The sequence below is a fragment of the Polypterus senegalus genome, chromosome 16 (genome assembly GCF_016835505.1).
Source record: "Polypterus senegalus isolate Bchr_013 chromosome 16, ASM1683550v1, whole genome shotgun sequence".
Lineage (NCBI taxonomy): Eukaryota > Metazoa > Chordata > Cladistia > Polypteriformes > Polypteridae > Polypterus > Polypterus senegalus.
This window is the reverse complement of record NC_053169.1, coordinates 45,727,834-45,750,491: the sequence shown is the minus strand read 5'-3', so window position 1 is coordinate 45,750,491 and position 22,658 is coordinate 45,727,834. Positions and strand designations below refer to the sequence as shown.

At 36.6% G+C, this 22,658-nt stretch overlaps 1 protein-coding gene across 23 annotated transcripts in view; it reads left to right on the top strand.

Annotated features, from left to right (window-relative positions):
- nrxn1a (neurexin 1a) overlaps positions 1-22,658 on the top strand; it is a 1,096,290-nt gene that overhangs the window by 409,045 nt on the left and 664,587 nt on the right. For all 23 annotated transcript variants that reach the window (XM_039738493.1, XM_039738492.1, XM_039738491.1 and 20 more), the window contains one exon: positions 16,151-16,589. In XM_039738493.1, the coding sequence (XP_039594427.1) occupies positions 16,151-16,589 (439 nt within the window). The remainder of the gene's footprint in view (positions 1-16,150; positions 16,590-22,658) is intronic.

Below are 22,658 nucleotides of genomic sequence, written 5' to 3'. Positions count from 1 at the left end.
AACTTTACTGTTAATACAAGTATTTGTATAGTATATGATAAAGTCAATGCTTTAAGTACTAACTAGTTAGGCTAGCTGTCTAAGTTGAGTTGAAATCTCAATAATCAAAGAAGATCTCAGTGTTAATGTTTGCTGTGCACCATCTCATGAAATATATTGTACTTTTAATGCATTTAGTAATAAAATGCACTGCATTTGTTATTCCAAAAGATGGCTCATCCCAAACATTTGTTGTAATAAAATGCATTATGATTACAAATGTTTGTGTTGCACCATCTGTTGGGATGACAAATACAATGCATTTTATTACTACTAATGCTTGTGATGCGTCATCTGTATGAATGACAGAGGCATAGGAACCAGGTGGACACACAAGTACTTATCCTTTTATTAAGGTGGATGATCCTTTTATTAAGTTGGAAAAAGTGTGAAGGTTTTAATAGCTTTCTGTAGCGTTTTTGAAAGAATAATAATAATATTTCTGTGAAATTACCATGTGACATGGGACCTTGTCATATAAAGTGAACACTCAAAAGAAACAATAAAATGTGTAGCAGTAGTTTAGGTACATTAAAAATAACATCCAGGTACATTTCAAACAATATTTATGGAAGTGATTAAGGCTTTATGGCCTTTTGGTCTTGAATCTATTGCATTGACAGCTAGACAAGCTGTTGACCTCTTTTACTGTTACATAAAAATATTTAACTTCAATCTGATAAAGACATGAATATGATAAAAAAAGAATTATACAACCTGAGTAGGTTCATGCAGTCCTCTTTCAGACACAAATGACATTTCCCAGATGGTCCAGTCCTTTATTTATAGGTCATTTATCCTTAATTGAAAAGTGAAAAGATTTCTTGTAATGTACAGTGCTCCTTGGAAAATGTCCAGCTGCTAAGCAGATAGCAATCTCTATTTAGATGTCTGTGGATCCACTAAAAGTGTCAGAAAGGCAGCAAATAAACCACTCTATTCTGGCAACAAAGCACACCTGAACTAAAACTAATAAAAGGCAGCCATTCTCTCCCCCCTTCTTGCCCAAATTAAGCACACAAACTTGGCTTACTGTTTACTGGCAAAGTGGCTAACATATTTTACAGTTTCTCAAAACACAGGAAAGTTATTACACCAGCTCAAGTTCAATTTCTATAAGAATCAAAAGCTGCACTAAGCTGCAAATAAAAAAATTCTAAGGTCCTGCTTTGCCTTTTAGTTTTCCCAGAATACACTTCACCCTGGTTCAGCTTGACAAGACTTTCTGGCCTCAACTCCTTACCTGAAATCTGTCAGTTAAAAAAGGTGAAATAATCTCCCATACACCATATGACAATGCTTCTTAATAAAACCACAAAACCATGTTGTCAATCCATAACGAAGATAACCTAGAATAGCTAATTTAGGGTTACTAAGACAAGACAAACTAGCCTCAGAAGGGTTGTGTTTGACTTGAGTGTGAAGCCCAGGTTAACAAAATGTCTTCACAACCTGATGCAGATACAGCTAAACCTTACATAATACAGTGGTAGCTGGAACGATTACCAGGAGGTGCTCAGATTCAGCGTTGCCATAAATTCCTCTTAGAGGTTTGTATTTTTATATATGAAATGCGTTACTGGTTATGATTATTTTATTTTATTTGTCATTAACATTGTTTATTTACATCATCATACCTTGATTTTGGGTAATTTTCTAATGGATCCTCCTGCCACCAGTGTTAACAGCGATAACGGTCATTGTCAGCCATGTGGGAGTGGGGCTTTTGTCTGATATTATGATATAGGAGCTGTTTAAGATGGCAGCACACTGTACACAGCATGTAAACGTTAGGATTCAAATCTCAAACATTAGTGAATAGCATGATTAAGCTTAGTTACAGTAAGGCAAACTTGTTACGGTTTGAGCCTTATGCCCTTTACCTTTTTACTTTGATTTTGGTATTCATTTTGGTTTTGTTTTTAGTGCTTCTTAATCTTTTTGCCAATGATTTTTGGCTTGTTTTCTCTATCCTTTTTGAAAAGGTTTTAAAATACTCCTTATGTCCTTTTTTTAACATTACAACTGTTTTATTCACTCTTTGGACCTCAGTACTTGCAACGTTCATTCATTTTTAGTTGAGCGTTAAGATGAGCTGTCCTCTGGAAATGCCACATGACAAATCAGTTACAAGTGATCTGACTAAGAAGTGAATGAGATGCATGAACTACGTAATTCAAGACTTTCAGTAATGGAATCATGAGGACATAAGAGAAAAATTACAAGGACATGCCCCGAGTAGCATATTCACCTCATATTTTGAGCAGAGAAGCAGATAATCCTCGAAAACATTCTGCTGAATGAAAAAATTTGGGCAGAAGCACTAATTAAAAAGGTGTGGAAAAAATACAAAGCAGGTTATATGGCCAAATTGAGCTAAGAGGCGGAATAAGTTATGCTGTAAAGCAGATTTAGGTATAAGCACGTAGCAGACAAGCACAGCTGACAGAAGGTGAAGCCTGGCCGACTGCCTAGTAGGGAAGCAATGCATTTCTGAAGTAGCAGGGTGAGACTGCTGTTTTGCTTAAAGAAGAAGAAGGCAGCTGATCAGGAGTCAGACTGAGCCTCTAGCATAGGAGAGCAGCAAGCTACAGGTGAGGTTGTCCCCCCAAGAAAGAAGAGACTAGTACACCACAGCTGGTGGTGTTTAAGATTGTTCTGCTTTTAAAGGTAAGGTGCAGACTACTATAATTGGCGTAAGAAGAGTCTGTGTAATTGTGGATGAGCCCAAGTGGCAGCAACCACTGAGGCAGCAAACCATTTGGAATGATTAGGCAAGCATGAGTGCAGGCCACCTTATAATGAGATAACCTATTGCATTAAGCAGGTTATGGCAGTCCACTGAAAACAGTGCCAGTGACCAAGAAAACCAGGTGGCTTGAAATGGGAGAAAGGTGATGGCAAACCTTAGGCTAGGATACCTATCTCCTTAGAGAGCTGTGTTGGTGGTGTCTTATGAAAATGAGAGACAGTTCTACATAATTTCCCACTGAGAAGCAATGAAGTCCAGGAGCAACATACTTTGTATGTTTCCAAACCATGACAGGCAGGGGATGGGAGTTAAAGCAGGAGGTAAACTGATGGGACAACATGATCAAGGAGACAACACATTGTAATTTATATGCTCCGTCTGTTTCAGAAGTTAATGCGGCTTAAATCGCTTGCAACTTTTGAATGGTTAGAGAGAGAGTGTAACTGAAATGATTTGTTTAAGTGTATCATAGTTCCTAGAAATAGGGCTGCCCTACAAGGTGCATGTTAGGAATCCTAATTGAATATTTTGCATTTACTACTTCTTTATGTGCATATACCCTCTTCATTGGACTAGTGCACCTATAAGTAAAATGGGTTCACCACTGCAGATTCTATATAAAACAGTGCAAGAGACTGCTGTGTGGGAGGTGGGTCATGGGTGCCCTGGTGTTTATTGCCATGTTTTTGAGACTTTTAATTTGCTTTGGATAAATAAGACTACAAAATGTAAATATGTTTAAAAAATCCTCATTACTTCAGTGTGACATCATTGTTAGTTTGGCAGAATTTAGGTAAGTGTATGCTATCGTAGGATTTGTTAAGTGACCATAATGGAAATGGTAAGCATCCTTTTAAACATAAAATGAAGGCCGTATGTCATTGCTGAGACAGTAAATTGTCACAGTTGTTAAAACTGTTGGCTGATAGCTGGAGAATTCTGAGCTTAAATACTAACAATCACTGTTTTTCTGGAGTTTTCATGTGCTTCCCTTATCACATGAGTTTTATGTGGTGTTCTCCAATTCATTCCATATTTCAAATAATTGCCTTTTGGGTTTTTTGGCAACTATAAATTGTCTTAGTTTAAGTGACTGTGTTATGCTGGGGATAGTTACCCAGTTTGCTATGGGTTATCCAACTCTTGTTGACCTAACATTGCTTAACAAATTCACACAGAAACTGTACACTTAGGTAGACACTGGATGTAAGTGATGCCTGCACAGCCTATCACTCCTCACTACTCCAAGTAGAGACTTACTAACTTAAGCAAGAACAACACATGGGTGGCCCTGGATATAACCCAAACCTAAAGATTACCTTTATCCCTAAGATTAACCTGAACATATAAAAGCTGTCATACCTTAACGTTGTCCCAGTATATACCCTAGACCACAAGGCTAACACACTTTGATCCCCAAGAATAACCTAGACACATGGAGGCTATTGTGGTTATTGCCATTTACTAACCAATAATGTTACTTCCAACAATAAGTTCCTCTGATGGAGACATCTCCCCTCAACCTGCTAACTAGTAGCCCTGTATCTACTTTATTGCTTCACTATAATAATAATAATAATAATAATAATAATGCGGCACGGTGGCGCAGTGATAGCGCTGCTGCCTCGACATAAGGAGACCTCGGTTTGCTTCCCATGTCCTCCCTGTGTGGAGTTTGCATGTTCTCCCTGTGTCTGAATGGGTTTCCTCCCACAGTCCAAAGACATGCAGGTTAGGTGCTTTGGCGATCCTAAATTGTACCTAGTGTGCGCTTGGTGAGTGCGTGTGCATGTGTCCAGCAGTGGGTTGCTGCCCTGCCTGGGATTTGTTCCTGCCTTGCACCCTGTGCTGGCTGGGATTGGCTCCAGCAGACCCCTGTGACCCTGTGTTGGGATATAGCGGGTTGGATAATGGATGGATGGATAATAATAATAATAATAATAATAATAATAATAATAATAAATTTTATTTAAAAATACCTTTCAAGGTACCCAAGGACACTGTACGATAATGTACATAACATCAAACAGACTAATATGCAAACAAGAACAACAAAAAGTAATATGGAAAGGGTAGGTTTTAAATTTAGAATTAAAAACAGAAATTGAGGTACATGTACGGACTTCCAAAGCCAAGGCATTCCATAACTGTGGCCCTGATACACTACACGCCCTATCGCCCATAGTGTACAGTCTGCATAATGGAGTGGTTAACAACAAGGAGACAAAAGAATGAAGTGAACGTGGTGGAATATATGGACGTAATAAAGAAGACCGGAAAGATAGGGTTAGACCATGAAGAGCCTTTGAAACTAAAAGGAAAAGTTTATGTTGAATTTTAAATTGGGTTTTAAATGTGTAACCACTCTTTGTCATTGAAGTTTGTACATATTTTAGCTTGTTTAAGCTTTGACCAGGGATACCAAACAACACTGCATTGCAGTTTTCAAGTCGCAATGTAACAAAAGCATGAATTAGCGTCTTAGTTGCAGTATCAGGGAGCAATGGACACAGCCTCAGTCTCTCAAGATATACAGTATAGGCAAAACATAGAAATTTAAATACAAAGCAGTATTAATTAAAATATAATAACAGCAAATGAACTAAACAAAATACTGTAAATGATAGAAAATAGTGAATAATAGTAAAGTCTGGATGTAAAACCTTAATAAAAAATATCCTTTCTTCAAAATCAGATAGCTTCCTGAAAATTAGCAGCAAAGGAAACATCAGTATTGGATGAGTCAATTTGGGAAGCCTTTAGATTTGACAGTTGGGCTGAGGCATCGATGTATAGTCTCTGTGATAGAAATGGAGTCTCTCTCTGATGTCACTGTGTTCTCTTTGTCTCAGATGGGCTTTCCTTTATGCCTAAAGACACACGTGGGATTCCATACTTTGTGATGTTACTGTATACCTGGCTACTATGGTGATGGAAGCTTTGATCACAAAGTTATGTCTTGTCAAGGGTGCTTTATCTGTGTCTTGATGGCTGCAGTTCCCTTGGGAAAAGAATTTCTCACATATAACATTTATTTTATAGAAAATCTGGTCTTTCTAATCTAAAATAATAATACCCTACCTTGTGCTTGAAGCTGCCTTGATAGGCTCTGGCCATCTTGCATTAGTAAATGCAGGATTTATAAGTGGACGGATGGATGGTTCGATGGAGGTTATATTAAACTGGTTATATTATATTCTAAAGTTTAATTACCTTTTTACCTCTGTTACACTTGAAATTTAAAGAGAGGCAAAGGGATTAGTTGCTGATAATAATATAGTGTTTTAAAATGTAAGTGATGGCTTGGCAGACCATCTCAACATCCATTTAGAACATGCAACCTGAAAAGAACTACTTTAGTTGTAGATAGTTCTGTCATTCCCTAGAATAAACCTGCACCCTTTCTAGTCTTGTTTCATTTTTAGAGTCCGATGCAGCTAAAAAAAACTATAGGCTCTCTTTGATCCTCAGGGGAATAACCCAACTAATAAATGATTAGTTGAATAAATGGAATAGATAATTCTTCTAGTTTAAATATTGTTTACTGTCCCAAGTTGCTCGACTAGGATGTGGTCACTTACAACTGTAAATTTGGATGAAGTAGATTTAGAAAATGTCTGGACTACTGGATTTTCACTCCCTTTCTTATGTGCCAAGCATGATAATAATTTCTTGTTTTCACAAGCACTCAGTTGATATGTGGAGTATGACTAACATTATTCATAGGCTTTTGACGTGAGAAAAATGACTTAGTCTATTTGTAATGAAGATTAATTTGCAGCTATAGTTTATTAAGGGTTGATCTGTCTGGTTAATTGTGATCGCAGGTATTAAACATTAAATGACTGATGCTTCTAAAGCTCACATACCAAATGGGTTGCATATTAGAGTTACCTGGCACAAATCAAGAAGACAGGTGTCTATTGCAAATATAATCAAACAAGGTTACAATCTTGAAAGTACATAATTTTGTTGTACAGAGTAGCGGCAGTATTATATTGTCTTTTTTTTTAAGTTGCAGATTTGTTTTGTCAGGTCAAATAACATTTGAGCTTTGATGCAACTATAACATCAACACATTTAGTTTTAAATTAAGTGAGCCTAGCATGCGGCCCTGTTATGCTTCTTAATATTGTCATTTTGATCATTCATGTTCAATTGCCTGTGCACATCAGATTGATCGCTTGGTTGGCTAAAGCAAAGGAATTGTAAATAATTATGATGTTAAAAATGAAACTGTTTTGTCATAAGTGACATAAAAACGCACAATGCTGCAAGAGGACAGAATTTTCAAATGTTACTCATAATAAGCTCAAAATGGCATCACCAAACTGCATCTGTTAACAGACTGAACTCTGAGAGAGATAAGCATGCAATCAGGCAATAGAAAAAGCAGAGAGAAACAGCAGTCAATAACAATATATGAAGCACTTAAAGAGGCATAGCCTTTTAATAGGGATTAATCATATAATTTTCTGTGTTTTTAGATTTTATTTTAAAGTTCATAGGTTTTTTTGCAGGAGAGAATACATCTGTGCTGATCCTTGTAAACAATGAACAAAGATAATAAAACATAAATGGTTGGGGAACCAGACCTATAACCCCATTTATTATCTTTAACAAGGCTGAATGGATTGTCCTCTTGCAGCAGATGATGACTCCCAGTTGTCCTGCCAGGGATTTAAGCCATCGTCATGGAAGAGGTGGAGATTATGGAAAGGTAGAGTCAGGGGAAATCTTTCAAACTAATAGTGGAAAGAAAAAACAGATAAGAGACAGTGCAACCAAAAAAATGCTTACCCAAAAGAGACACACTTGAACCAATATTTTGGCCAGTTAGTGGAAATCAACAAAATTCAAGAAGCAGGTTAACCCATAAGCCATATCACCTGTACTTTAGTACAGGTGATCTGCTTGAATTTAAGTATATTTGGGGCCAGTCATTACTTGAGAAAAGCTTGAGTTGCTGCTGCAAGAGGTGTTTGTGAGGCCATCAGGGAATGCTTACTCCGTGGTCTGTGTGAATCCCAAAAATTGATGCCATCCTTAGGGTGAGATGTAAAATGGAGCTCCAGACTCTCTGTGGTCAAAAAAGGTCCTGGGCATCTTTTGGAAAGAGCTGGGTGTTTCTCGATGTCCTGACTATATTGCCCACCACAGCCTAGTCATTCTGGCTGCCTAATCCTGCCCTGTCTCTAAATAGCTAACTGTCTCTCTAACCCCTTCACATAACAGCTAATGTGTGGTGAGCATACTGGCACAAAAATGGCTGCTGTTGCATCATCCAGGTGGATGCTACATATTTGTTTTGGTTGAACTGTTTCTCCACTGTTATTGTAAACAGCTTTGAGTATGTTAGAAGAGCACTATATAAATGTAATTATTATTATTACTATTATTAAGTAAACCACTAACTATTGACTACCCAAATCATCTTCCATTTATTCATTCATTTCCTTTTTTGTTCAAATCATAGTAATGAGACTTGTCCTGGCAACACTAGAAAAAGGGAGTGACAGATCCAGATAGGGGACCTTCAGTTGCTAAAAAGGCATGAGGTACAAGATGAGAGAGAATCCCACACAGACATTGGCAACGTGGGCAGACTGCATTACAAACATTGACCAGGCCGGGTTTCAAAGCCAATCTCCTAGAGATTTGAGGCAGCACTACAAAACTCAACTGTCAGTTGTACTAAAATGTACTTTCAAATTGTTACCATTACCTGTAAAGAGAGTATAAAACTTACAAGACTACTAATTAGCATGTAGCTGAGCCACCATTTGAATACTACCACAAAAATGCATGTAGATGCAGATATTAATATACAGTCCAAAGTTGTTGTCTGCCTCCTCTTTTATCTGCCTCAATTTCAATTTAGTTTTGTTTACTGCTTCTCACTGAGTACAGACTCTGAGAGCTTGAACATATTTACAGCTATAATATATTAACAGTAAATTAAAAACCTTATACTAATTACATACTTAAACACACAAATTACACAGTAAAACAGTGTAATCTGAATGATTAGTATAAACAAATCATGATAATATAAAGTCCATTAACATTATAATTACGATCTGGCCTGTTGACAATAGAGAATAAAAGGTTCTGTGTACAAACACTGTTAGAGTGCACATTGCAACAGTTAGATATTGATATTTTCAGATGACATTGTTAACCTTTTAAAGAGAAAAAAACGGTATCGGACCTATTGTTACAGATTTTATTAAGTAATGTGTTTGGTCCTTTTTACAACTAATTATCTGATAAAACAACAATATAGCGGTAAATTTAAGACATTCACCTCTCATTCCTAACTCAAAAAATAATAAATGGTACAAATGGTGGAGCGCTATAAATATTCAGGAATAATCCATGACAGTTGGCTGCTTTTTGATACGAATGAAAAACAAATTAGTTAGAAAGGCATATTCTTTATGGTGACAGAGTTTTATAAATCTTTAAAATTAATGTGCCTTGGGAATCCTGTTACAGTATTAAGAATAAAAGGTCCCTTAACACCACTGTTAAAATTAATAGTAAAATAATTGGTCTGCAGCAGTGCTTTCTCACTGAGCTGTATCACAAGAAGGTTTGAAAGAGCAACAGCTCTGTTATGTCCGACAGGAGCTGTTCTCTGTTTTCACAATATGAAATTCTGGCATTAGACTCCAGATACAGATTTCTAAGACTCAAGAGGAGCAGACTTATTAAGACTTCTTTCATACAGAATGCTATGCACATTTAAATTGTAGTGGCTAAAGAGGCCTCTATGATATTTAAAGCATACTTTTACGATTCAGTTTTCTTATTTGTTGTTATCTTAGGGTTGTGCTTTGATTAAGACGGTGGGTATGATTCCTTTTCTCATGTCTTATTTTCTTGTATCAATGGAATAATGTTTTTTGTTTATGCATTTCTGCTGCAAACAGATTTCCTTCTGGTGTAATAAAGTATACCTAAACCTAACCATAAAATAGTTCATACTCCCTGTCAGCAAGGCTGATGTCTGCCTGAACCTTTGATGTTTAGAAAAACAGTTCAGCAGCAGAAGGCCTTTAAAAATGCTATTACTTTTTAGTATATAGCAGGAAAGTTGTAGCAGTGTTTCCTGGGCTCCACTCTATAAAGGGCAAGACATGATTTAGCGTTCACATCTGAACAACATGGCAGGTAATTTAAAAGAGCTGGCTTTTAAAAAACAGTTAACTTTATATGGTCCTGGCACAGACATACAGTTTGTATGAAGGCTGTATGGGCAGTGATATCACAAAGTAACTTCCTTTTGATTACATTTGTGAGCTATTGCCTTTTAAATTTCCTACCATCCAGACTTATGACTGCTTTTTCATTGGGTCTTTGTCTTTGGTCATGTGAGCAGCCATCTCATGTCAAGGATTACAATTATTGCTTAGCATTAATTTTGCTCATGTTTTAAAATGAGTTGCTACATGCATTAAAATGAGAAATTCCTAAAGATTTAAAATGTAACTAGGCTGACCCGCCTTTTAAGGCGACCAACTTTTAAGTTGACCACTTCTTAAGGCAATTCAATATGTAGATCAATTTGATATTTTATACAAATTCATTAATTTGGTTATATTGCATTTGAGCGTTATTACTTTAATACTCGTAGTTTCTGTTATTTTTGTGCTAAAATTTAAACTTTTTGTCTATATTGAGGTCGCCCTTTTGAACCCTTCCTGATATTTACTACACGGTGAGGCATTTGTACTCCATCAACATTAATTATTTCCAGAGACATAATTTTGTCTATTTTTCAAGCACATCCTGCACAAAAGCAAGGGAACGATGGGAGCACCAGAACTCTGCTTATATCATGTCGCTTCGTACCACAAGCTGCAAGTAGTAAGTCTGTGATAAGCGGAATACCGCTACGCTTTCCATTCACGGGACAGTAGGACAATCCCGACCGCTTTTATATAGTAAGAAAGAAGAAGAAGATATCGCACAGTCTGGAGTAGAAAATCATCTTTTACCTGGAAAAACGGAACTACAAATCTCATCGCATTGCAAAATGGACGGGGCGTGTGTGAAACTCTGCACCTGCGTAGCACTCACGGGACGGAAGGACAATCGCGACCGCTTTTATATAGAAGGATATTTATTATTATTGTGCTTATTTTTATTTTCACATATCGAAAAGAGTAAAGAATTTAAAAAGGCAATTAAGTAAATCTTACTGTATATTGTAACCATCCATCTGTTTTCTTACTGGTTGCCAATAAGCAAGAATTTTAAAGGAATACTCCACCATTTTTTATGTTACTTAACACCTGTAGTTTGTAATGATGGCCAAAAGAAAATTTTGATCTCATTTTTTAATGCAGAAAGGAGATTAGGAAGTTGATATTTATAAGGGGGACCCAAAAAGTTTGAGAATTGGTCAATAGCATGAGAATTTGTTTAAGTTATTGTCTATGCCTCTAAGTATCATATGCCTCCAGTCTTGTTAATCGGTCTGCTGAGTGATATTGTGCTGATTTGATTGAGTGTGTATTTTTGACATGTATTCTGCAATTGTGTACGTGATTTTGGCAATTTTTTTACTCCATGCTGACCAAAGCATGTCAGATCATATTGAATGTTAAGACAGCAGTGATCATTTTTGATATTGATGGATTTGTTAATAAGGAGTTTCCTCATAAAAAGACCTGTAATCAGAGACATTACACTGTACTGCTGAGGCCTCAGTGGGAAAGCATCAGGAAAAACTGAATTTTGTGCCACAATGCTACATTTTTAGTCAAAGAGTTTTTGACTAAAAGCAATGTGGCTGTTGCTTTGCCATCCCCAAATTTGCCAAATCTCACTCCCGGTGACTTCTTTTGTTCCCAAAATTAATACTGAGACTGAAGGGAAGATAGTTTGCTGCCTCAGAAGAAATCCAGGAAAAAAAAATCACAGGATCTGTAGACTTAGTAACAAAAGATGAGTATAGCAAATGTTTTCAGGAATGTAAGAAATGCTAGGGCAAATGTATTGCATCTCTAGGGGCGTATTTTGGTGGTGATTAAAATTAATTGCAGTAAGAAGTATAATAGTTTATTTTAACAGTTCTGGAAATTTGTGGGTACACCACCTCAAACTAGGGGTCTGTGGTGACCAAAACTAGACAGCAGCAAACAATATCAAAAAGTCCATGAAAAAAATGTAACATAAACCACATACTAAGTCATCCATTCGTATGCTTACTATGTCCCGAACACATGTATTTTTACTAAAATATTGGTAAATAAACCACCACCATAAGATGCTCTAATGAATGGAGATTTACTGCTCTCAAATGTGAATGAGCATTTCAATTGCTTCCAAATATGTGTGACTTTAGGCCATAGTAAGAATGCAGAGGAATGAGAAAAACCCCTTTCATAATCTCCATGGAGGTCATGCCAAAATTATATAACACTCTAGTGACACTCACACTCACCTGCAGAGAACTGTGTTCAGTTTTGATCTTTGTATGACAAAAAAGACATAGCAGCACTAGAGAGAGTCCAGAAAAGAGCAACTGGGCTGATTGTTAGACTAAAAAGTAGGAGCTATGAGGAAAGATTGAAGGAGTTGAATGTTTTTAGTTTCAGCAAACTGAGATAAAGAGTTAATTTGATCAAAGTGTTTAAAATTACAAAGGAAATTAGTACAGCAGATGGTTATTTTTACTTTAAAATAGATTCTTCAGCCAGAACATGGGGGCATGTTTAGAAACTTCTTAAGGGCAGATTTTGTTGAAATGTTAGAAAGTTTTCCTTCACACAAAGAACCATAGACACATAGAATAAATTACCAAATATTGATACTAGGACTTTAGGCACCTTTTCTTGACTTCATGCTATTTTGAAGAATCTATGGGAATAGGATGAATGTTGTCTTTGGGCTGAATGGCACGGTTTTGTCAAAATTGTTCTAGTGTTGTAGTAATAACAATAATACACAAAATTTCAGTAGATCTGCCAATAAAATACAAACCAGCCTTTGTATCATCATTCTGTAAGACTGTCAGGTTGGTCCTGTGTGGCTGAGGTTATGTTCTTGAATATACCCTGCAAGGGACTGGTACGCAGACCGGGTACAACGTGAGTGCATAGAATACTTGTATGAATAAGAGTTTCATAGTGCATATTAGACATTCACGGCTCAGAATGACGTTTAATATACATTACAAAATATGACATAGTCAAAATAAAGTACATAATTTACAAAGAAAATTAATAAAAGTTTATAAAATAACATAAAAAACCTTCATTATCTGTGTCCATTTGCTCGGGCGAGTTCTGCAACAGTGCCAGGTTGAGCAGGTAAACTAGAATTCCCTTTCTCCATCTAATTGTCTCTAGCTCCTTCCCTTTGTTGCACCCCAGATCTTCTTCCAGTGGGCTTTGCTGTACTTTTACTTCAAGAGCAGCAGTGTCTCACTAAAAATAATGACAAGAGCAATATACTGTATATGTAGGATCAGTAATACAGATCAACGTGTTGTACAGGTTATAAACAAAAGACATCATCACTAATGAAATAAGGCAAAGGTTATAAAGCCAAGCCTTCTAAATGAAGGCAATAAATAAACCATTATTTATAAAGCTAATACAACAAATGGAGAGAAAAAACAATGAAAGCAAAGGTAGTTGAGTGTGCTTGTTTAAAAATTAAAGTGCCATGGTAACATGGAACTAGTTATAACCATTTTGTATGTCTAACATTTTATTAGAATATATTAGTGACTCCCACGCCTGCTACAGGAAGTCATCTGTTTAAAGACTCAGTGGACGCTAAAGCCATTTTAACAGACTTGTAAGGTGTAAATGATTACTGCTCCTGAACATATTGCAAAGAAGGACTCTGAGGATGTTGCACTGAATTGCCTGTAGGCCGTTATTGTATCCATGTAGTTCATCATGCTTACCTCTTCTCTGCATCTCCCCATGCATAACTGTATTACCACCTCAGTTCTTATTGAAGCTGGATTTAGAAACAAGAAAGGAAACGGCTGTTGAGTGCAGATGGGACTCCTACTCATGTGGGAGCAGTTTGGCAGCCAGTCTGAGTGACAGCACATTCATGAAAACCTCTGAGTTTTAGGCTGACTAAACATTTAAATATTAGAGAAACAAGCTAGGAACAGATTTATTTTGGTTTTGATGTATTCATCAATATATGATGTCCCTTTCTATTTAGTAGAGGTCCATTAATAAATTTCTTTTTTTCCCATTACTTTATTATTGTATTAAAATAAATGAATGAACTGCTGTCATGCAAGAAAGCAAAGCAATAACATTGCCTACACAGTGGAAAACCAGAATCCTAGAAAATGGACAACTAAGCTGTTTAACTGTACCATTCAGTATTATAACGTCTGAGGTATGATTTCAGAAAATTCAAAAGGTTAAATTCCCATATATTGTTGCAAAGGGACTTCTGCAGCTTTAAACTTCATAAAATGAAGTTTACAAACCACAGTAGCTAATCTGGGCTCAGGGACACATAACAGACCATTATAAGGTGACTGATGGTTGTTACCCCTTGGAGTAGAGTTATTAAAACAAATAGCAATGAAAGTAAGCCTTTCAAGGCCTTAATTGTTAAAATTAACCTTTAAAAAATCAATTCTGAATATGTCTATAAGCCAAAAGCTACATTAGTACTCACTGAAAGTAGACTAGCTGTATCTTGGAATGGCCCAACTCTGCAGTAACAAAGACTAGCATAGACCAAAAATCAGAGATCTTTTCATTTATTTTGGTAAAGCATCTTGAGGTGTCATGAGATCCCAACATTGTTTGACTGAAGATTGCAGTGACTGTAAATTGTCCACGCTGCTGTCATTTGATACCCAGACAAGATCTTAAAGATAATGCATGTCTTTATGGCTTTATCTTAGAAGCAATAACTTATCTTAGCATAACTTCAAATTTCACAGCAGCACATAAGTTTAGTTCAGGTGTCTGGCTCTACGTGGAGCACAAGACCCACACTATCATTGTTTACACTCTCAGTCACGTGCGCGCATCCTCTACAAGTGGTTGTGGTTTTGGCTGTATCTCTGTTTATGTTGAGTTAACAGGCTTTATTTCAAGCCAAGATGACTGAAATTTGGCATGTTCAACAAGAACACAGGGACACAGTTAGAAACATCTTAAAGGTAAGTTCTTCTTCACTCAGAGAACCACATTAACCTGCAATGCAAAACCTAGCAGTGTGTGGAGCACAGACACAATAGGAATCTTTGGTCAGATCTTCTTGTTATCGTCACCTTGTCCCAATCGACTCTAATGTATGATCTTCAGATATGAGAATCCCATCAAGAGTACTGCAGGTTTAGTGAGGGCTTTTTTTTTTAATATGCTCAAACTGGAGTTAGCACCTCAAAGACTTTTTTTATGTCCTCACTTCAAAATCTTCCATGAATCTTCACCGCGATTTGAAGACAATCACATAGGCTTATTTGCTAGCAGTAAGCGAGTCCACTGTACCAATTTAAGTACAATTTACTGTACTCGATTTAAGTAAAGAAACTGAACAACTATTGTTTAAATCAAGTTAGTCATACTATAAGTACAGAGGGAAAGCAGACAAAAGGATAACACAGTAGATACTGCACATACAAACTACATTTAACATATCAGGAAACAAATATCACTTACAACCTAAAAACCTTTTAAAAAGATAAATACATTTCAGACCATGTCACATTACACAACTTTTTCAGCCATATTAAGTCATTACAGAGTGGGAAAAATTTGATAAATTTACCAATTAAAAGAGCCTCAGTTTTGGTGCTGTTCAGTTTCAGGAAGTTCTTAGACATCCAAGCCTCAATCTCATCCAAGCAAGTGGAAAGAAGGTACCTAACTGACACTATGATTTCAAAATGTGGCATGACACATGGTGCTGGGGAAGAACACTACCAGCTAGCACAAGGAAAAGTTGTTCCAATGTGTATAGCTTGCAGAGTACCGCATGGCTGTAGCAGTACAGTAATAGGTAGGCGATGGTGTACACAATTTTTTTTTCTTTGGCCATGATGATTAACAGAGACTGATGGTGAATCAAGTGACAGATAATTGAGGTTTTACTCAATAAATGTACAGTATTGTATTGAACTAAGTGGTATGAGAAAAGTGATGGATATATGGATGAATACAGCTAATAATAAATTCCTCTTTTATGTGTTAAACAAATCATTTATTTTTGTTCATTTTAAGTTTGTATATAATGCAATGCATTAAAAAATGCTATTGTATTACAGAAACAAAGCTTGGGATAATTTATTGTCGGAATGTTCTGTAAATAAAATGATTTTCTTAATCTAACCTTCAAACTTTCTTTTCTGTACAGGTTGTATATAAAAACAATGATGTGAGACTTGAGTTGTCCCGACTTGCCAAACAAGGTGATGCCAAAATGAAGATTCATGGCGTGGTGGCATTTAAGTGTGAAAATGTGGCAACTTTGGACCCCATTACATTTGAAACCCCTGAGTCTTATATCACACTGAATAAATGGAACGCCAAGAAAACAGGGTCAATATCTTTTGATTTCCGCACAACTGAACCTAATGGGCTTCTTCTCTTCAGTCATGGCAAGCCAAAACAGCAAAAAGATGCCAAAAACCCCCAGACTATGAAAGTAGATTTCTTTGCCATAGAAATGCTAGATGGCCACTTGTACCTTCTTCTTGAAATGGGATCAGGCACAATTAAAACACGAGCAGTAAACAAGAAAGTGAATGACGGAGAATGGTATCATGTCGACTTTCAGAGAGATGGACGATCAGGTAAGTTGTTCTTCATTCTGATACATTTGATATTATTATTACATAAATCTGGCATATTGTTGAAAGAAAAAAGACTGCTAGTCTAAAAATGGTATACTATTGAAAGAAAAAGACAGATAGAAGGAAATAGCTATATCAATTGATGGATTTTTCATATAATGTTTCGTATAATTAACAGAGAATTATGAAGTAGTTTGTCTGTTTAGTAGAAATTCAGGGAGGAGGTGGTTGGTAGTCGACTTCACAAGACAAAGATGACGCAGCTTTAGCACCTTATAATAATTCTATGGTACCCCTTGATGAACCGGTGGTCTGACTGAAGTACACATTAGATTAATACATTTCTTACATTAGATTTGAATTATTGAACTTGACATGTAAAGTTTTACGTTGTGTCTGTCCCAAACATATGCTGGTGGCATAGTGTATTGTATTTATATGTGCTTATTTGATAAATGTTGCTGAGTGCATTGGAAACCTTATTCCCTTCTTCTTAAAGAGTAAAATAGTACAACATGGAAAACTGCAGTTCAGAGTGTACTAGTTTGTTATTGAGGTAGCATTTGAGATAGGTGACTATAATTAATGTAAAGTCACATCTTTCTTATGTTGTCACATTGGGGTTGCTAATCAGTTCAGTTATTGTGTCATCATCATCAAATCAAATAGTAGGGTTATTGTTGCATTTAGCTTTATTTACAGTCATAAATGAAAGATGAGTATAGTTTAATGCTGAGGCACCAGTTGGTAGAGGCTCAGGCGTTTAAAAACTAAATGACTGTGTTATGATATTTGACTTTCGTAAAACCTCTGTGATCTTTGGCATGTTTTGTTGTGGACTTCTTTCTTATAGTGATATAAACTTGAAAATATTATAATAAGTGAATAAAATAAAATAAAAGAAAAGAAAGGTAGGAGATAAGGGGAAGTGCGAGGCCGTGTTTACCAACCTTTGGATCAAAGAAGGCACATAAGAAGAATAAGATAGGTCATTATTGAAGCCCCCACATTAAAAATAACTCCAAGGAGACAAAATTCCACAACATTGTGTCTATACTAGTGTATTATCATGGGGTATGTGGAGCTCACTGAGTTTGGTGTGGGTTGGCCTACTATAGTGCACCCTACTCTCACATACACACACTTGAGCACTGATTATGAGTGGTGCTTGCACAGCCATTCCCTCAACAGTACTCCAGACTAGGAATCACTAGGTTTTGCTTGAGCAAATCAGTTGGGTGACCTCCAGACAGTGGGCTTCTCTAGACAGATGAGCCTCTTTAAAATTATACCTTGGACGTCAGCGGTCCGTTCTTTATGCCATTTCCATCCCATGATGTTGTTTACAGATAATCAGCTAACTGCTCTGAATGAAGATGGCTTGTCACAGAAGCTTTAATCATAAAAGTAAAGTACTGTATGTACAAAACACCTTATCTTGTCAAGAATGTCTGCCTGTGCTGCATCCAGTTTCACTAGGGAGAGATGCATCCAGCTATGGACCTGATTTACAAACTAGGTGGTCAGTTTAACCAAGGATTATAATGTGTTATACACCGAAACAAAAAGAAAATATATTGGACGTAAACCTAGACAAAATACATAGAATTTATAAATCAATATATAAAGCAGAGTCACACTGCTCAGTGAATGAAATATGTGTAAGTAAATATTTATCATAGAAAAAAAGGTTCACAGTTCAGTATTAATTCACTGGAGCTTATTTGAATATCTTGCAGTAAAAAGCAAGTAGTAGTTATGTAGTAGTTTAATGCTGATTTGTCTATTCAACAAAAGTAATAAAATAAAGCACCATGGGAGAGACAAACAAAAGAGAACAAATCTGCAGTCTTTCTGGGTCTGGATGTTGATCCATGTCTGTTAGGTGGGGGGCTTCCCCACTTACCCACCAAAGTACTACTATACTATCCAATTCTTAATTGTCGGGCTGTTTGTTAACCTTGACACCATATTGGAGTCTTTTCTTTCTTGAAATCATTTCCAGGGTTAGGTGTGGCCCTAAACTGCTAAAAGTTCATCAGGTTATAACTTCCTGCAGCAGCTCCTGATATCTCTGCACCATAGTGCCACTTTTATCAAGCAGCCTTAATACACAGCAGCACTATGACTTTTCCTTTGAACCACATTTTATTGCATTCCTCCCTTTGCATTATCTCTGAAACATTTCTGTAAGATTAATTGAAGCAATATTTTTCTATAGATTATAATTTTTAATTGCTTTAATTTCCTCATATTGTGAAGGGGTGGGTGTATGGAAGGATGATGAGTACTGTTCAGGTAGTTGGCATTGAGCACAATTTCCATATAATTGCTTTATTGCTGGCTTTCCTGTCTAATTGTGGTCTGTGTTTATGGTTTATTGATAATTGCTTTGCATGTTATTGTTTAATACTTAATTGATTTACAGTTGTTACACCTGGGAGCTAATGGGTTATAAAAGAAAGGTCAGTACCTGAAATTGGGGTCATTTGTTATACATACCCTTGTGAGAGAAGAACATTTGGGGTGGAGGATCTCAAGCTGAGCACTTTGCTTGATTATTATAATTATTATTTATTGAGAACCAATGTGAGCTGGTTGGAATGAGCAAACACACAGCCTGCTAAACTATTTAACATAATATTTTTTGTAATTGTTTTATGCGTTTTGTTAGTGTCTGTTATGTTCTTATTTATTCTTTCTAATCTGATAAAGGAAACGTTGCTTTAGCTTATTTTTTTCACTTTCATAATTTGATTTACGGTAGTTTAAGAACAAAACAGCCAGTTTGCTGACTGTAGGTTTTAGTTAACATAGCACACATTCTATGATGTTTTATTTGAAAGATTGTATAACAGATTCTTAATAAAATAATTTAGCAAAAATTAATGGACAGTTAACACATTGAGAAGTGTGACAAAGACAAACATGGCATTACATTTCCAAACCCTTTTAACTCTGTTCGGGGTCTTGGGGTGGCTGAAGCTTATCCCAGTACAACATCAGAACAATTTTGACAAGAACAGGCTATTCAGCCCAACAATCTTGTCCGTTACATTGACCTAAATTGCTTAAAATAACATCAAGTTGAGATCTGATGATCTTTAAAATCCCACTCTCTACTATACCACTTGGTAACTTTTTCCATGTGTCTATGGTTCTTTGAATGAAGACAAACATTATGATATTTGTGAAAAATTGGTCCATACCAAGTTTTAAACCATGTCTCCATGTTCTTGTTGAAGAATGTATGTTAAAGTAAGAGTTGGAATCCACATTTCTAGTTTCTTTAACAATTTAAAACATTTTGATCACATGTCACATCTTAGTATCTCCTTAAACTGAAAAGGTTCAGCTCCTCCAATCTCTTTTCATAGCTGTTATCTCTTAGTCCTGGAATCAGTATAATTCCTTTTCTCTGGAATTTCTCTAGTGCTACTATATCTTTTGTGTAATAATGTAATCAAAAATGTGCACAGTACTCCAGATGAGACCTCACTATTCCATTATGTAACTTAAGCATAACTGCCCTTGACTTGTATTCCACACATGATTCAATCTTGATATTAATAGTAACAACTCCACTTTGACTCCTAGGCTCTTTTTATAAGGTGTACTTTCAAGTTTCAGACCTCCCATTATATATTCAAATATGTGTGTAATATGTATGACTTGTAAGTGATATTTCTAGATTTAGTGGACTATTTGATGCATAATTCTATACGTACAGTTAGGGGACTGCTGAACCAACATCTCCTGGTGACATCTTGGTTATGCGAAGTACTGTGTAAACTAAAGACTGGTGCATCCACAAAAGAGTTTCTGTTTGGATGTTCATTGTCTACAGGTATATTTGTCACTGGCTTATGTGGACGTGACCCGGACACAGACAGGCGGACATGTTGTTATTCACCACCACACGTTTATTTTACACTATTTACAATAATAAAGTCAGTGCACACATGAAACCCCCACACAGTCCTGGCCACACAATGCCTTCCTCTTCGGGCCGCTTCCACTCTCTACTCTTGTTTTGTTCTGCTTCCACCCGACTCCAGCCTTGAATGAAGGGAGACGGCCCCTTTTATGTCACCCCGGATGGGCTCCAGGTGTTTCCCGGCACCCCTCCCTGGACACACCCCAGTGTAGCGGAAGTGTCGGCTGTTCTCCCAGAAGCTCTCCGGGTGTCCCTACTCCTCTTCCCCCCAGCACTTCCTGGTGTGCCGGAATTGCTGAGGTCCAGGGTCCCCAAGGCATTGGGGCGCCCCCTGGCGGTGACCACGGGTCCCTACAGGGTTGTGCTTTCAAGCCCTCTACCCGTGGCCCCCGAAGTAACCAGGAGTAACCCCACGTGATCCAGAGTGGGCATAGACCCTCTTCCGGTCCTTCAAGACGTCCCGGCCGGGTTGTTGCCTCTGGCATGCATCCCTGACACTTAAAATAACTACTGCGCTAGTAATTGTTTAGATTATTAGATGTGTTTTTATCTGCAATAATTTGTTAGTGATGTTATATTTTTAAAAGGCATTTTTATTGAATGCTTCCTTTCATTGAACAGTTGCTACATAATGCTGTCCTCAGGAGAAATCTAATATGCTTCTTTTGGTACACTGGTTGATATGTTAAAGAGATCCCTGGGGTGAAAGAGCATGTTTGATGAATTTTGCTGGATCCTGTTGTTTCTTTGTTTAACTCACACCTTGATCTTTGCTCAGAGCATTTTCCTGAAATGATGTGTTCATAAGTGATGAACCCAGGTATGAGTAATGTACATGGAAGGGAAAGTGTGACACCTCACTAGGTAGCTGTGTGCCTTCATGCATATCATATTGCCCTAAAAGCTGGAAGTCTCAACACGGTGCTTTCATTTTCCTTTGTCTGTGCTGCTGGGTTAAGGTCTTCCTTTCCTCATTTGAATTCTGAATGTACACTGCATTGTGCAGCAGCAGGCACAGGGATCGATTCCAACCAAAAAAAAAAAAAGGAAAAATCTACAAATAATAAATCTAATGCTTTCCTGTCAGCAAAATACTGGGCAGCTTTATCCTGTTTTGAAATGGAGTCAAAATGATGTCCTGTGCAGTGTGTCAGGGAAAGGTTCTCATTTGCTCACATTAATGATTTATGAAAAGATATTAAATCTGGCTTCTCAGGCTTTTAGCTCAGTCTCTTGTACATGGTAATAATAATACTAGAATTAGTAAGGCTTATTGATTTAATTCTTAATATAGCTATAACCAATTTTAATTAATATCATTTGGGCACAGTTTTCAAAAGTATTTTCAACACATGATAATTGGCAACTTGACTATAGTTACCTTTTGCTTCACTATGTTTGCTGTTGCCTTGTATGTAAACAAAAATCAACTTTTGAATTGTAAAAACATTTCACTGTAATTAAAAAAAAAAAAAATATACAGCACAATTCTGAAAATAAACTGATGTACTTTGCAATGCTCATTTTAAAAATCCAACTGTAAGTTTGAGACATCATTATTTTAGTCACCAACAGAGTTACCAAAAGATAACCTTCAAGAGCCACAACAATGGTTTAATAATCAAAACATAAATATTTAAAATTGTTGTAAAATTTTTATAATGTTAAATAAATCCATATCTAAGTACTCTGCAAGCAGCATCCTTTAACAGTAGCTTTGTGTTCTCCGTTTTCCTTTTTGGTTCTGGATTTCTTTTAGTAGTTACTAGTCTTGATTAAGATTAGATTTGATCTGGCTTGTGGTTTGTCAATGACAGTAGCCACTAGAAACCAGATAAAAGGATTTAAAACGGATTTTAAATTTACCATTTAACCACTTTCATTGTAAACCCAGGCTCTAGCTCGTCTCACCTGCCTTTCGAATGTGCTGCAAACTAGGGAAGGGTCACGAAGAGGACTCGAAGGCTACTTTATGTATGCAACACACTGAGAAAATAAAAGCTGGGTGTATTAAATACTCCTATAATCAGCTACTTATGCTATGATCACAAACACCTAACCACTCAGTTTCTGTGTAACGCAAGAGTTATTTATCTGAAGAAGAACAGGGCGACATGCTGACACCAGAATAA